Raw genomic sequence first — 16,650 nt, forward strand, 5'->3', positions numbered from 1 at the left:
TTCCCAGGGTTTCAGGCGCCACCCCAAATCTCAACGCTCCAGACTTACATCCACGCATCTGCTGGACATCTCCAGACCCCCTGAGTCTGAAATTCCCCAGAGCAAATGCATTTTCTAACCCTGAGAGGTCAATCTTCCTCAACAGACCACCTCATCTCTGCCCCAGTCATGCTAGACTCTGCCGCAGACCTCTTCCCACACCTCTCCCTAGAGAACAGGTGAGACCACCATGAGATGACCATCGCACTTCTCAGATCTGACACCACGGCGCTGGTGAGGCCATGGGGACCCCCAATCACAGCTGGGGGACATGTAACTCAGCAACAACCACCTTGGGAAAAAAGCTGGCAAAACTATTTTTGAAAGTGCACACGCTCTAGAAGAGACAGCAATTGTCCTCATGTACACACCCGTGGGAAACAGCTCCCAAATATATGTATACATGCATATATAATGTTCAACCTAAACATCCATCAAGAAAGCAGCTCATTTTTTTAAAGTGTGGTGATATCCATTTAGTGGAATACCACACAGAAGACTAATGACCTCGAGGGAAACATACCAACCAAAATAAAATCTTCGATAGAATGATTCAGAAGAAATATCTATTAGGTCACTCAGATATATCTGGTCTTCACCCACGGTTTCTGAGAACCCTCAGGGCCACAAAAGTAAAAGGTCTTGCTAATCAAGGTGAATCTGGACCCCACCCAAGGGCAGGGCTGGCTGCCAGGAGGATGTGTGGTCAGAGGAATGGAATTTTCAGTCCTCACCCCCGACCTCCTGGTACGGGACGGTGCTGGAGACTGAATCAGCCAATGGTCAGTGACTCAGCCGATTATGGCCATGTAATCACACATCCACAAAAACCCAAGACGACAGTTTTTCAGTCCTTCATACCAGGTAAGCGGTTTGCCGCCCCGTACCCCAGAGCCAGGCCCCGAGCTCCGAGAGACTCCTGCTTGGGACTTTGCCCCATTCATCTCTTCATTGGAGGTAGATTCTTATCCTTTATCATATCCTTTATCATCTTAACCTTTATCAACACACTTGAGTTCTGGAGCTACTCTAGCAAATTAGCAAAAGGAGGAGGAGGCTGCTGGAACTTCCAATCTGGTGACAGCCTGGGGCCTGGGCCTGGTGTCTGCAGGGGAGGATGGGGAACCCTGCTGTAGGACTGAGCCCCTAGCCTGTGCAGGCCGATGCTGTGTCCTGGCCGACTGTGCCAGAACGGAGTTGACCTGAGTCGAGTTCTTAGACCCCCCTGCCAGTGTCTGAGATTGCTCGATGTTTTGGGGGGGGTGATCCCTTGCCCCCCGGAACTGGGTCCGGGAACTCTAAAAGAATTATAATGTTCAACAAAAATAACAATAAAATCAAGTTACAAAAGAACACGTACCACTTACATAAAGTGGGTTATTTTTGTTTTTGCTTTACTGTTTATGAAAGCGTTCCAAACACGTAACAAAAGCAGGCATAAGAGTATACTGAACCCCAAACACGCCCATCACCCAGCTCAATCATCATCTGCTCAATTCCTGACCTTCACCTAACAGATGCTCCGCTTTTCGTTCTTGTCATTTTGAAGGAGAGCCCAGACATCGTATTTTATTTGTAAATATTTCCCTATCTCTAACGAAAAACAATGGTTTCTGACAATGACATCATCACACTTAAAACTGGTTTTCCTTTTGTTTTTTCAGTTTTAATTCCAGTGCCAGGAACATACAGTGTAGTATTAGTTTCAGGAATGCACATGCTGATGCGCACCTCCCTGCCTTACTCAGTGCTCATTAGTACGAGTGCACTCTGCATCCCCGCACCGAGTTGCCCTTCCCTTAGAAGTTATTTATTTTTTGATTTTTTTTTTTTTTATTTGAGAGAGAGAGAGAGAATGAGAGAGAGCACGAGAGGGAAGAGGGTCAGAGGGAGAAGCAGACTCCCTGCTGAGCAGGGAGCCCGATGTGGGACTCGATCCTAGGACTCCAGGATCATGACCTGAGCCGAAGGCAGTCGCCTAACCAACTGAGCCACCCAGGCGCCCCTAGAAGTTATTTTCTTAACATCAAATATCCAGTGTTCAAATTTCCAATTGTCCCTTAAACAATGATGAAATGTGTACGATAATACTGCGTGTTGCTGAGGGATAAATACATATAGAGTAAATGTAGAAAGTACACGGAATTAATGAACACCAAATTCAGGATTATGGTAAATTCTCCGGGAGAGAGAACTGCGTCATGGTTAGGGAAGGTCTGCAGGGGCGTCGAGTATCTTGGTTTTGTGTATTTTTTAAAGCTGGGTGACAGATACAGAGGGTTCATTCCATTACTCTTCATAACTTCTTCTGTGCTTGGGATATTTCATAGTAAAGTTAACAAAATGTTACACGCTTGCTTTACAGCCTCTGTTGGGTCTCCGCGATTCTAGAGAGGACAGCCCAGCTCTAGCGCAGAGGATGGCCCTTCACTGTCCCGCAGGACCTTCTTTTCCAGCCTCATCCCTGATCAATCCTCTCCTGCCAAGGTTCATTTCTAACACCTCCACTGCGGAAATGAAGGACAAGAGAAGTACACACACAGAAATCCCACAGGAGGGGTGCCTGGGGGGCTCAGTCGTTAAGCGTCTGCCTTTAGCTCAGGTCATGATCCCAGCGTCCTGGGATCGAGTCCCTACTTGTGTGTTCTCTCTCTGTCAAATAAATAAAAAAAAAGAAAGAAAGCAAGCAAGCAAGCCCATAGGAAACGCCTAAATACGAATCCTTACTTTAGGAGGAAAGTATCACACAGAATAGGAAACACATAAGAACTGGTAGGAGGGATAAATTTTAAAAGCCTTTTAAATTTTAAGATTTTTAAGTAATCTCTACACCCAACGTGAAACTCGAACTCATAACCCTGAGATCAAGAGTCGCACACTCCACTGACTGAGCCAGCCAGGCGCCCCTGAAAGACCTTTTCAAACAAACGATAAGGGGCGCCTGGGTGGCTCAGTTGTTAAGTGTCTGCCTTCGGCTCAGGTCATGATCCCAGGGTCCTGGGATTGAGCCCCGCATTGGGCTCCCTGCTCCACGGGAAGCCTGCTTCTCCCCTCTCCCACTCCCCCTGCTTATGTTCCCTCTCTCGCTGTGTCTCTCTCTGTCAAATAAATAAAACCTTAAAAAAAAAATAATACTTTCACTTCTTCGTTTGAATACATGACAGAATGGCATTTTTACTTCTCACAGGGATGAAGAGATAATAAGATATTCAAAATCTCTTAAATCTGAGACACTGTATAAACTCCTAATTACAGAAAGAAGTTACTACATAGGATGGTAGTATTTCTTTTTTTTTTTTTTTAAGATTTTATTTATTTATTTGAGAGAGAGAGAATGAGAGATAGAGAGCACGAGAGGGAAGAGGGTCAGAGGGAGAAGCAGACTCCCTGCTGAGCAGGGAGCCCGATATGGGACTCGATCCCGGGACTCCAGGATCATGACCTGAGCTGAAGGCAGTCGCTTAACCAACTGAGCCACCCAGGCGCCCAGGATGGTAGTATTTCCCCCCCAAAATACTTTTAATTAAAACTTAAGTCATTTGGGAGGCGCCTCGGTGGCTCAGTCGGTTGAGCGTCCGACTCCTGATCTTGGCTCAGGTCATGAATTCAGGGTCATGAGTTCAAGCCCTGTTTTGGGCTCCGTGCTGGGTGTGGAGCCTGCTTTAAAGAAAAAAACAACCCGAGTTGTTTGTGCCACAGGACACGAGGGCAAGGCAAGCAGAGGAGTCACGTAACCGAGATTCAAACCTCAGCTCTCCTCCCCCAGCCCTCGGACTTTGGCCAAGGTGCGTGCTGCCTGCAGACTTCAGTTTCCTTGTTTGGAAATCAGGAGTCAGAGGAAACAATAATTCGTGTCTCACAGGGTTGCTGAAGAAGAATGCAGGTGACCCTTGAACAATGCATGGGGTTAGAGGCGCCGACCCCCCTCCCCACCGCCATCGAAAATCTACATGTAACATTTGACTCCCCCAAAACCTAACCATTAACAGCCTGCTGTTGACCTTCAGAAGCCTTACCAACAACATAAACAGTCGACTGACACCTACTTTGTATGTTCTATGTATCACACACTGAATTCTTACAAGAAAGTTAGCAGCAGGAGAGAAGAAAATATGATTAAGGAAATCGTAAGGAAAATACTCTGCTAGGACCATATTTACTGAAAAGTCTCCGCACATAAGTGAGCCTGTGCAGCTCAAACCCAGGCCGCTCAAGGGCCAACCATGTGTGTACAGCATGTGATGAACGCTCAGCACAGAGCACACACTTTAAATGTTACTTCCATTTCGCAGGTGGGAAGACGGGAGGCTCAGAGCTGAGGAGACTCACTAAGGAGAGCAGTTACACACACTTGATTCCGCCTGCAGCGGAGATTTTACCAAAATGCTGCGTCCGTCCGTTTCCAGGGCTGAGGATGCTCCACCCCATAAGTGGAGGGGCCGCGAGTCTCCTAAGTTATACTCATGGCTGAGGCCACAGCAACTTACCATGTTGAGCAATTCGGGGCCCTTGACAGATATAAAGTTCAGTCCGGATTCATTTGCAACAGCCTAGGGAAAGGAAACCAAAGGACACAAGTGAGACAAATATAGACTAAAGTAACAGTAAATCGTGACAGCGCAGGGGCTTTTGCAGTTTATGCTGTTCTCCTTCTCTTACAGCTGTGTTTTCCTTATTAGATGCAGCTCACATATGGGAAAAGGAGAAATGACTTAAACAACAAAAAAAAAAATTAATGGAAGGTTCACCTAAAACCTTCTAAGAACCACTCAGACTAGAAATCAGATGGAGATGACACAAACATTTATGTCAGCGTTTTGTTTCTGTAAACTCGCTCAGATACATACATTTGCACATTCGTAGCTCCAGCTTGGAATCCCAGTGGAACCATAATCTCTGCATCCAACACGCCTTGCCCAGTGAAAGCAATCATTTGCTCATGACCTCAAATTCAAAAACATCAGTATCAATCAGCCTTGGTCAACGGTCAGTGTTTCCAGATTATTTTAATAACGATTAAACCGCATGGCTCAAAGCCAAAGAGAAGCATGAAGGAGACACATGCAGTTATAAGTGTGGAAGAATCTGACAGAGATCACCTGAAGGTCACCTGGATGCAGAGATGAAACCTGAGCAAAATCACCCAGAGCTTCACAAGGACCAGGGAAGGGAGTTCCTTCCTCTCCTCTCCTCGGAGCCTGACCTCAGAGCTCCAGATCTACACCCAACACACTACTCGGCATCTCCCTCCTGATCGGACACGCATCTCAAATCCGTCATTACCAGAGCGGGACACCTGGATCTGTCCCAACTCCCTCCACACCCCACACTTCCAACTCCAACAGCTTTTAGCCCCAAACCGCAGGGTCCCCCTTATGACATCATCCAATCTGCCCAAAAGTTCTGTTAGCTCTGATGTCAAAATGTAGGAGTCCACCACTCTCTGCTTCTCCACCACACACCCCCTCACGCAGACCGCCTCATCATCTGCCTGGCTATGCAAAGAAACCAAACCAAACCGAAAAGACCCTGACTGGTTTCTTCTCCCTCCTGCTTGCCTCTGACCCATTCTCACACTGCACCTCGCACACTTCTAAAAACGTCAATCGTTATCATTTCCTGAGGATTTGCATTCATCTTTTGAGTACAATGTGAAATATTTACCACAGCTCACAAGCCTGTAGTTTGGGACAGGACAGCTTCTTCGTAGTCCAGACATTGGCTTTCTCTGGATCTCAAACTCAACCAAGCCCTTCCCCACGTCAGGGATTTGGCCACTGCCGTTCCCTCTGCCTGGAAGAGCCTTCCCCTTCTGTCCCTGGTGCCTCATGTGGCCAGCCGGTCCCTCAGGACACGGCCAACGGTCAGCATCCCCGAACATCACTACCTCTAACAGCCACCTCCCACCCAATCTATCACCACAATCTGCTTATTTCCAGCCTCACGTAGCTGAGCCTCCAATGTTACTGCATGACTCGTTTCCTGCCTGTCTCTCCAGCCAGACAGTAAATGCCACCAGAGGAGGTGCCTGGTTCGCCTCCAACAGCTGCTGGCACAGGGTAAGGAAGTCACAGGAACGCACGCGTGCTCTGCCACGGAGGGAGTGCTCGGCGGCCCCCGTCCTAGCTTTCACTCAGCACAACACGGAAAGGGGAGGCAGGGAGCACATCTAATGAAGGCTGACGCATTCACATCAGGTTTTCAGCTTCCACCCTCCAGATTCCCAAGATTTAACCCACTAACACCCCCAAGAGCTCCTGAAGTTGTTGGAAATCCTGTCTCCTCGGTGAAGCGCAGTGAGCACAATTCACTTTTTTCTTCGTGGACATCGGCCTGTGCCTCCTGCACATGGTCAGGAGCTGTCTGCTTCAGGCCAGAGCCCCAGGCACTCACTGACCTTACTCCTCTCTCTGCAGTGTCCTCGTCAGTCATCAATGTGCAGGGTGCCAGCTCTGGCTACCACATGCCTTGACCCCATGCTACTCGCATGCTTCCCATGTGCCAGGGTTCAGGAAAACGTCATCTTACTGTGATCGTGAGTGAACAAAACCACCAAGATTAGCCCAAATCGTCATTTTATGGCCCAGTCTAGGGTGCCAGGCTCTGACCCGCAGGTGGTTCCACGATCGTCCTCCAGTAACATTTGCTTCTGCCATTCAAGGACATTTTCTACCATTTCGAGATTTTCGGGCATGTACCTCCTGGAGCATCTGAAAAAGTGGTGAACCCTCTCCCAGGAAAAAGTACATAGCCACACAAATACCGCCTGGCTCCTGGGCTCAGTGAGCCTGAAGGCCACCCACGGCATCCTCGGTAAGATTCCCCACTCCACACGGGCAGGTGCCAGAACGCGGGCGCACACACAGGCATCAAGCTGTTGGCAGTCGGGGGAGGCAGGAGCAGGGAGAAGAGGAAAACCTGGTCTATGGATTTCAAATAACCCAAGCTGTCTCCCTTCTGCTGTGGAAACGCTACTCAGAGGCAGATGTAACTAATTAAAAACAAACCAATGTGACAAGGCACCCAGGCCGGGGCCCTGCATCCGCCTGCTGAATTTACACGTTCAGAGGCATGACCTTCCTTCTGGCTCTATCCTTCTAGAACTGCTGCCCTGTCCATGGCACCCTGTGCCCTGCTCCGCGGCTCCCACGCTCCCGCACAGCCAGGCCCTGGAAGAGCACCAGAAGCACGGAGCAAGGAAATGTAGTCATGTCAGTAAGTTTGGAAAACTTCACGTGTGTTGACACGTGGATATTTGATATTTACTGTGGCTAGCGGATATTTACTGAGCAGTCACAAATTCTGTGGACACTGTGGCACTTACTAAAAGTGCTATTAATTTTCATTTCCTATTTACAAGTAATTCAAATACTTTAAAAAGCTGATGAGGGCTAAGTAAATTACAGATGAAACATTATCCAGACATTAAAAATGAAGCCCACATAACTTACAGATAAGGAAGAGCAGTCTAACATGTATGACTCCAAAGGAAAAAAACAGACTGAGAAATTTGCCCACATAAATACGAAAAAAAAAGGGGTGCCTGGGTGGCTCAGTTGGTTAAGCGACTGCCTTCGGCTCAGGTCATGATCCTGGAGTCCCGGGATCGAGTCCTGCATCAGGCCCCCTGCTCAGCGGGGAGTCTGCTTCTCCCTCTGACCCTCTTCCCTCTCATGCTCTCTGTCTCTCATTCTCTCTCTCAAATAAATGAATAAAATCTTTCAAAAAAAAATGAAAAAAAACCAAAACACAAAAAAGCCATGTGTCAAAAATATGAAGAGTCAAAAGTGTTAAACTGATAACCACATTTACAAATATGACAGATTTTAATATATGAAAAATGATTATATAATCACACACATATCAATGGAAAAACAGGCAAAGGATATGAACAAACAGTTCATTAAGAAAATAGCCAATAAATACATAGTTTGACAAGCCCGCTGATAATTTTTAAAATGTGAATTAAAAAATGTAAGATACCACTTTTGCCTCCCCGACCATCAAAGATTAAAATCAGCATTACCGGCTCTGGCTAACTCAGGGTGTGGGGGACGATACGCTGATGGGGTTGAATCTGTACAAACCACCTGGAAGGCACTTTGGTGATGGAGCAGATGTAATCTGGTAATAGGTAACTTTGATCAAGTGGTAATGGGTCAAAAGGTTTAAAAACATGCATTTCTTTCATTGAAATATTATTTAGGAATGCATTCTAATACAATGATCAGTTGAGGTACAAAAAATGTAAATATGGGACTATTCAACGTAGTGTTGTTTCAATGGGGGATCATTTCTGTAAGTTACAGAGTATCTTTATGACAGAATACTACACAGATACTAAAAAATATGGAGGCGTATATATGTTGACAATTCAAGAAATACTGCTCTGTGGGGAAGCATCATTAAAGACCTTGTATTTGTCAAAACACGTGCATCGGGACATGCGTGTATGGAGAACGTCTGGAAGGACTGACCACGGAACAAAGTGGCAGTTAGCCGTGGTGAGAGGATTGTAAGTAGTGGGTCCCGCTCCTCTGGCTTCTCTGTATTTTCTATTGCAAGAAAACAATTCTGTGAAACAATTGTAAGGGATGTTAAGTTATAAATGATAACTACAGTGAAGCAGGAAAGAAGATCAGCTACAAACCACAAGTACACAACGGTGCTCGATAAAAAGCCAGCCAACAGAAAATACAGTAAATGCTGTGTAAGAATTGATGGGGTGATGGCTGATGCAAACATCTTTTTCTTTTGCAAATTTCCAATGATGTACTTTTTGTAATTAAAATAAAAGTGGGAAACCTTCCCGAAGAAGTGGTCAGTCCTGCTAGAATGAGCCTATGACAGAGATTATGTAAAACCCGCCCACTCCAAGAGGCTGTAACCTGAGGGCTCAACTCCTACTCTCCTCCCCAACAGCAAGAAAGAAAATAGGGGCAGCCGTGTGCACACCGTACCTTTGCCAGCAGCGTTTTCCCACAGCCGGGGGGGCCAGCCAGGAGGACCCCAGCAGGAGTCACCAAACCAAGAGCTCTGAACTGATCAGGGTTACGCACCGGTGCCTGTAAACAACAAGGCCCACGTCAGTCGTTACAAATGTCCACTCTGTACTGCGTGTCCAAATGATCTCGATGCACGCTGCCAACAGGCGACAAATACGTGAATCCCTGCTCTTGAGGAAATCACTTAAACATAAGTCCTGAAAACATTTTAAACATAAGGATACAATACTTCAGCATCTTAAAATCATGGTTTTTTTTTTAAGCTACCTAAATTCCCAGGTTATAAAGCTTTCATGCAGGGCCGTGCCATGAGGCTCAGAAGCGGGAGTGCCCTGCGTGGTCAGGGGACACAGACACATGCCGTACCCCTGCTCTTCGCTTTCAGCAGCCCCACACCTCAAAGCAGAGCATCCTTCATTAATGAGCCACAGAATGCTCAGGAAAGTAGAAAAGTACACGTGATGAAAATTAATCCAAAGTTTCATGGGCACTAAACCGCTTTGACCTGTAGAGGGTGAGCGAGTTGAGAAAATATTTCTCAGTCGGCTCTTGGTTGAAACCTACATTTTTTTTTCGTCTACTACCAAGAATTCAAGCACAACCATGAGAATAAGTCTAAAACAGATGTCAGAAGAATGAGAAACCACTGCTGGATGCTTAATTAGAATCTAACAGGACCCACGGAAGAAAGCTACAGCCAGCCCGTTTAGACACGCTGCCTTGTGCACACGCCGGGCGCCCAGCGGCAGACACACCTACCAGTATGGCCATGGTGAGCTCCTCCCGGATATCTTCCAGGGCGCCGATATCTGCCCAGGTCACGTTGGGGACGGTGACAAAGCCTTCCCTTTTGGCAGAGGGTTGGACGGAGGCCAGGGCTGCAGTGAAATCACCCCATTCGATGCACAGCCCCTGCAGCTGCTCCTCGGACAGGGGCTCGTGGCTCCTCAGCAGCTCCAGCAGCCGCTGTAACTCCTCCTGACCGGGAGCGATTGAGGGGGAAGATGAAGAAACGTGAAGTCTGTTGACAAGGTTATTTCGTACCTTTAAAAATTGTTACTGCAGTATTTCTTTCAGCTATAACAAGCCGAAAGGGGCAGGTCCCCTGACTGGAATGGAACGCAGGAGGATGGCCAGGGGCCACCAGCAGCTGATTGTGTTTGTGTCCACAACCACCAATTCCCACATTTCATTTATAAGGAATCTAACAGCAGCTCAACTCTGATGGAATTAAACGGAAGTTACGCCGGTAGGAGCATCATTCACAGCACGGCTCCCCAGGGGCTTGTCCCCCACACAGAGAGCAGGCCAGCGTCCTAGGACTACACTGAACCTTGAGCTTCAAAGGCAGATTTCTTGCTTTGTAAAGAATTTTATGAAAGGACCTATGAACAGTAACTGAGTAATTCAATTCATAAAAATCCCAACTTACATACAACATTATGCAAGGACTATGCTTATTGTGAATTTTAACAGATACAGTTGAGGTTCCAAATGAGTAAGGAGGTAAAAGACATCTGAAACCACAGACCAAGATGCCCACTCTGGAGAGCAGAGGCCGCGGGGCTCGGGCAGGCCACGGTCTCTTACGCTTAGCCCCTCTGATCACGAAGCCCCGTGAAGCCCCCGAGAAAACCATCAAGTGCTACACAAACATTGTGCTGAGCTTCACGACTCACACAGCTCATGGATGCCGCGCGGACCGTGCCAGTGCCCGTGACCAGACGGTAACCAGGAAACAGGACCAAGTGCCCAGTGCTCTCACAGCAGTGGGTGAACTCTCTCTGGCCAGGCCTGCAGGGTAAACGCTGCAAACTCAGTAAACACCTCCCATGTGAACTGAGAAGCATGACAGCAGGGAGACGATGTGCAAACACGGCTGTGTCCCCCCGTAACTTCCATGTCCATTAACAGGCAGTGGGCGAGCAGCCCACGGCTCGCCAACCCCTGCCTCCACAATTTCATAATCCATGCTGTAAAAGGAACTTACTCAGGATCAGCTGAAAAAGTAAAACAACTTGTACTTGGGAAACCACAGCCATTCTGGGTGTGACTGATCATCACACCGATAAAACCGAAAACCATACACCTCAACTCCACCGACACCTGCTGCGTGGCCGACGTCAGGACTGTGAAGGTACCTGCACAGGAAGCGCCGGTGTCCCAGCAGCGGGCTCGGCGCCCATCTGGTCTTCCAGGCCTCGTCCGGATGGCAAACCCGCAGTCACAGGATCCGGGGGCAGCATCGTCAGGACCCTGCTGACCGTACCCATGGCTGCCTCTCGGCACAGCGCCATCAGGTCCGCACCAACGAAGCCTGGCGTCAGGCGTGCTAAGTGACGGAAAGGGAAACTTTCCGGAAGTCTAAGTTTTCTGCACAAAGTTCGAAGTATTCTGTAGGAAAGACAAGGGCAAAAAAATTCAGATTACTGACCTACCCGTCAAAACAAGTTACTGTTTATTTGAGGTAAATTCCGCTTTGAGAGTAGATTAAATGGACATCTGTCAGAAATAAAAGCCACCAGACTCAAGTAAACCATCAGTTCTATCCTCCAAAGAAAGCTAGGATGATACACATCTTAACATCCCGTTTCACATTAGCACAGATACTTCTCCGACTTCACCATACTGCACGTGTGAGAAAGCTCGCTCACCTGAAGCGGCACCAGGTAGGGCCAGGGAAACGTGGGCCTCCAGGTAATGACCATCAAAGGAGGACCTCAGACAGTTTGCAGTAAGAGCTTGTGAAGAAACCCACAAGCCGTACAATCAGCACGGGAGCTCGGAAGCTGGCTTGGCCGCTCGCCAGCCTGGGCCCGTCACTGCCCTGCGCACTTGGGTTCTGTCGCTTGTTAGCTATGAATTATAGTACTGCTCACCCGCAGGGGTGTCAGCCTGAGCCCAGCTAAACCCCCAGAACAGTGGCTGAGCTCCGGTGAGCGCCCAAGTGTCAGTTACTATGATTCACATACTGTGATGTTACCAACGAAGTTGGACAGGGAAATAGTCTGGAATTTCCAAAGTTGTAGGGCAGAGGAGTATTTTCAAATGTCAAGCCGATGGAGAATAAGTCCCAGAAAAGTCACCTGAGATCATGTAAATGAACAGAAAAGCAGCAGATAAACATTACTGACCAATGAAAAATCACTCACTCAGGCACTCTACATAACAGAGAGCAAAAAAAGGTTCCAGCGTAAAACCATTTTCACATGAAAACTAAGATATTCAGAATGTTAGGAGAAAACATAAATAAGTATCCTTTTCTGTTACAACTTCTATTTCTGAAAATATGTGGATATTTCCGGTCACCCTGGAAACTCCAAAGGAGGAGAAATTACCCAGGAAGAGATTTCCAGTTTCAAGATGGCAAAGTGACTGTTGCAGAAACACTTCCTCTGCCTAGAAAAATAACAAGAATCGGAAGCACGAAATCCATAGTCCATGGAACCAGGAGGCGTCTGGACTTTTACCACCCCGAACCCAGGCCATTCTAGAAGGGAGCCACAGGAACGGGCAATAAGAGCATCAGTCTTTATTTGTATGAGGTCCTTCAAAAGCCGTCACCACTGGTCTTCAGCTCCAGGGCAGCTCCATGTAGAGAGGTATTTATGCTGCTAGGACACTGAGGGGATGGGCGTTCAGAGGGTTCTGATGCTTACTTACATGTCTTACTACCTAAGAAAAGAAAGGCCCCCCAACACAGGTCTCTCTGTGTCAGCTCTAGCTGATGCCATAAAAATCCCCTAGAAAATATTCAAATAGTAGGGGTTCCCAGAATAAACGATCCAGGTTTAATGCTGTATTTGACTATAAACAGGATGAATTTTAACTCATCTTTAAAAAAATACACCTTTTATTTTGGAAGTTTTAGATTTACAGAATTATTGCAGACAGTACAGAGTTCCATATACCCCACACCCATCTCCTACTACTATGGGCAATTCTGAGGATTACTGGCCCAGAATTTTGTAGAGGACCCCTCAATGGGATTAGGCTGATAGTTTTATGGTGATTAGACTAAGTTCACGTGTTTTCGGGAAGAAGAGCGCAGAGGCGGAGCACTCTTCGCACCCCTCACCACAGGGACGTGAACCCTGACCAGCAGGCTGGACACCGTGTTTGGCAAGGTCTCTGCTGTGAGGTTGGTCCTTCCTGCTTCCACACTGTACTCTTTGGAAATAAGTCACTATGCCCAGCTCGCATTCAAGGAGTAGGGAGTTAGACTCCACTCCTTCAGGGAGGTGCATCCACATAAATCATCCAGAATTCTTCTGCACCAGAAAATTGCCTCTTATTTCTTTATTCAGTCATTTATTTACATCAGCACAGGCCAAGCGATGCTTGACTGCCCATACTCTTAAACCACCATTTATGAAGAAACGAAGTGGATGATAAATGACCTAGGAGCGGAGACAAAGTCAGATTAACCTTCCTCTGAGAGGTGCACTAATGAGGAGAGAGGAGATATGTCTGGTGAACCCCAAAGAGCGGGGAATGAAGGGGGGCATCCAAGTGCTGGGCGGCAGAAACGAGGGCCACAGCGGAGCCCCAAAACCAGCAAGTTCTGGACAGCCTGCGTGAGAAGCACTAAGACCCCACATCCTCTGCACGCCCTCAGTCAGCAGGATCCCTGGAGTGCGCTGCCCGCCAAGCCTGAAGCAGGAGAGGGGAGATCCGGGTGCGCGGACGATCGCAAGCCCCTCCACCAGGAAACCGGGGTGTGCGATCCTGCACTCCTTCCCTGCCCATGTCAGGAGTCCAGCAGCTACAGCAGCTAGACCTGCGGCCCGCGGTGCTGTCTGCTTCTGAAAAACCTGAAGTGACTCAACAAAAAGCATCTATGAAATGGACACATGGAGTTTTCTAGCTAAAATGTTAGCTGGTCATCTGAATGCTTTATAGTGACACTCAGGCTTCAACAAAACCGCTCCCACCGCGGGTCTCCCATCAGCCTCACTTCGAACGGTCGGCCACGGTGGGCCACTCGAGGAACGCACCCACAGGAAATGACACTGCTCCATCCATCGTCAGGACTCCCAGCACAGCAGGCACTGTTGCTCAGACTGTGCCCGTGATGTTCCTCACCGCCTCTCCCTGCGACACAAGGCACAGGACAGACCAGAACACGAACGCATGTAGATGCGGAGGAAACAGAGAATGTAAAGAAGTTGCAAGAGGGTTAACAAATGAAAACAATACGGCAATTATGAATTCCAGAACAGTTAAAATGGTGAAGAAAGGTCATATGATCTGATACAGGACTTGGGTCAGCAGGGAACAATATTTATACAGAGGAGAAATGAAAATGCTAAATACGGTTATACTCCAAATTCACAATACGATTATACAGTACAAACCTGTGGCTATGGATTGGATATCAGATACATTACAGAACTATTTGTGAGGTATATAACGGCACTGCACGGATGTTATATAAAAAGTCTTTCATTAGACACTGGAGCATGTATAGTTAGAATGACACAGTGCCTGGACTTTGCTTTTAAAACGCTCCAGGAAAAAAAAAAGTGTGGGATAGACGGAACAAGATTGAAATGGTGGTAACTGTTTGAAACTGGGTGACGAGACATGGGGTTCACCGCTGTGAGGGTTTTAAAGCACGTCTGTACGTTCCTGAGCGTCCTCTCACTGGGAGGTGGGGTCTCCAGCCCCTCTTCGAGTCTGGGCCAACCTCTGTGGCCGGTCAACAGCACAGGACAGTGGGAACAGAGGCTGCCGGACTGCCCAGCATGAACCATACGGCCCTGAGGCCCCCCGGCTCTGGGAAGCCCACAGAGTCCCGGGAAGGGTGCCACACAGACAGCAGAGCCAGACTGGATAGGCAGGTGCATAGATAAGCCCAGCCCAGTGGCTCAGAGCTCCAGCTACCATCTCTGCAACCACACAACACCCTGAGACGAACCCAAATTCTTTACCCACGGGACTGGTGAGAGACAATGAAATGTTGTTGAAAGCCACTAAATTTTTCAGTGGTTTTTTTCTGCAGCAACAGAAACTGGAACAATTATACCAGACTGCTTCGTATACACTGGACTTTTCCATAACGAAATGCTTTTAAAGTCCAAGAAGACATCAATAGCTACCATAGAATTCCTATGTGTCGGAGGCTGTGCGAGGTATGTTAACGCAGTCCTCACAAGAAGGCTTTCCGAAGTTCCGGTACCGTTACGTCTTACAGATAAAATGAGGCACTGTTATCATTATTCCTTTATTACAGGTAAACAAACGAAAGCTAGAAAATGTCAGCTATCCAGGAAAAGGCACAGGGACATGTGACCAAGCTGGCTCTACCTCTGAGACCACGTGTCCGAGCACCCTGAGCTCGGTCCACCATCTCCCGCGAACCTGCTCTGGACCTCAACAGATACCTGAGCTTGCCCCTCCTCAGCAGGTGCTCCTCTTTGTACAACTCAGACCCCAGGGCCTCTATTTTCTTTCTTAAATTCTAAATCTTGGTTCCCTCCTTGCCTGAACCTAGACTGTTGAGCATTACTCTGGGAAAGAAACCCCAAGACCAGGCCTACTGGTGCCATTCTACACCCCAATCCTAAACACTGCCTGAAAATCCCATTACCCTAGCCGGCTCATCTCAAATCATCCAAGAACATCGTTTCAGACCTTCATCCTCCTTCAGCCTCTATTGGTCACGTACCTGACTTTCATCAGACGGATCTCATGGCTTGATTCATGGAGAAAATGCCGTTTTCCAAGTACCCCAGCGACTAGCCCCCTGGCCTGCACCCCCTTCCCTCTGCTGCTGCTCCAACAGAAGCGCCCCAGCCAGCACCCCCGGGTTCCCATTCCCCATTCCTCCCACTCACTCCTTCCCACAGCATTCCAAGGCATTCTGGTTTCTCCTATCCTAGCCCCCCGGACACCCCAATATTCCCCTCGCACGGCCACTACCTCCCTCTCCCCCTTTGTGGCCAAAACTCCCTTCGGGGAATCGTGGAAGTCCGCTCGGTTACTCCTTCTCTTTCCACTCACTCAACCACTCGACCCACCGGGATGCTGCCCGATCAGCCCACTCACAGGGCTTTTGGCTCAGGCCACTGGGACCACTAGGTGGCTCATGGCTCGATTCCAGCAACGGTGCTCCCGCTCCCGCTCCCGCCCCCGCCCCCGCCCCCACCCTGCCCTCCTGCGGGGAGCACTGGCTCCCATTACAAAAACTCTCCTTTCCCCAGCACTCTGGCGGCTCCCTCTGTCCCCTCAGCCTGCCCCAGGACCTCTGACCTCTGGTCCTCGCACTCCAGCCAATCCACTCTACTCTCAGAACTTCAGCTGCCTTCAATATGCTGATGATTCTCCAATTTTTACTTCCTCAGAACTCCAGACTCATCCAATTGCCAAGCTAACATCTCTACTTGGACAGCCTGTAGGCACGTCTAGCTCAGCTGCCCCAATCTGCTTTATCCTCCCTAAATCCTCTTCTAACACATGCTTATCTCCAGGATTTCAATCCCCTCCGAGAAAACCAGGAGCAAAGATGCTTAAATCAGAAACCTGGGAATATTTCCTCCCGTTCAATCACAGCCCCCACCTTCCACTCACTCCTTCTGCCAAGAAATGCACCTGGACTGGCTCT

At 48.2% G+C, this 16,650-nt stretch overlaps 1 protein-coding gene across 5 annotated transcripts in view; it reads right to left on the reverse strand.

The window, feature by feature from the left end:
• NVL (nuclear VCP like) overlaps positions 1–16,650 on the reverse strand; it is a 98,874-nt gene that overhangs the window by 53,957 nt on the left and 28,267 nt on the right. For all 5 annotated transcript variants that reach the window (XR_003209540.2, XM_025877778.2, XM_073899831.1 and 2 more), the window contains 4 exons: positions 11,186–11,438; positions 9,804–10,022; positions 9,000–9,104; positions 4,527–4,589 (listed from right to left, as the gene is read on the reverse strand). Coding sequence is in view for 4 of the 5 variants with exons in the window: in XM_025877778.2 (XP_025733563.1) it covers positions 4,527–4,589; positions 9,000–9,104; positions 9,804–10,022; positions 11,186–11,438 (640 nt within the window). In the remaining variant the exon portion in view is untranslated. The remainder of the gene's footprint in view (positions 1–4,526; positions 4,590–8,999; positions 9,105–9,803; positions 10,023–11,185; positions 11,439–16,650) is intronic.

This window comes from Callorhinus ursinus, unplaced genomic scaffold (assembly GCF_003265705.2).
Source record: "Callorhinus ursinus isolate GAN/ISIS: 27379988/994484 unplaced genomic scaffold, GSC_fseal_2.0 scaffold13, whole genome shotgun sequence".
Classification (NCBI taxonomy): Eukaryota; Metazoa; Chordata; class Mammalia; order Carnivora; family Otariidae; genus Callorhinus; species Callorhinus ursinus.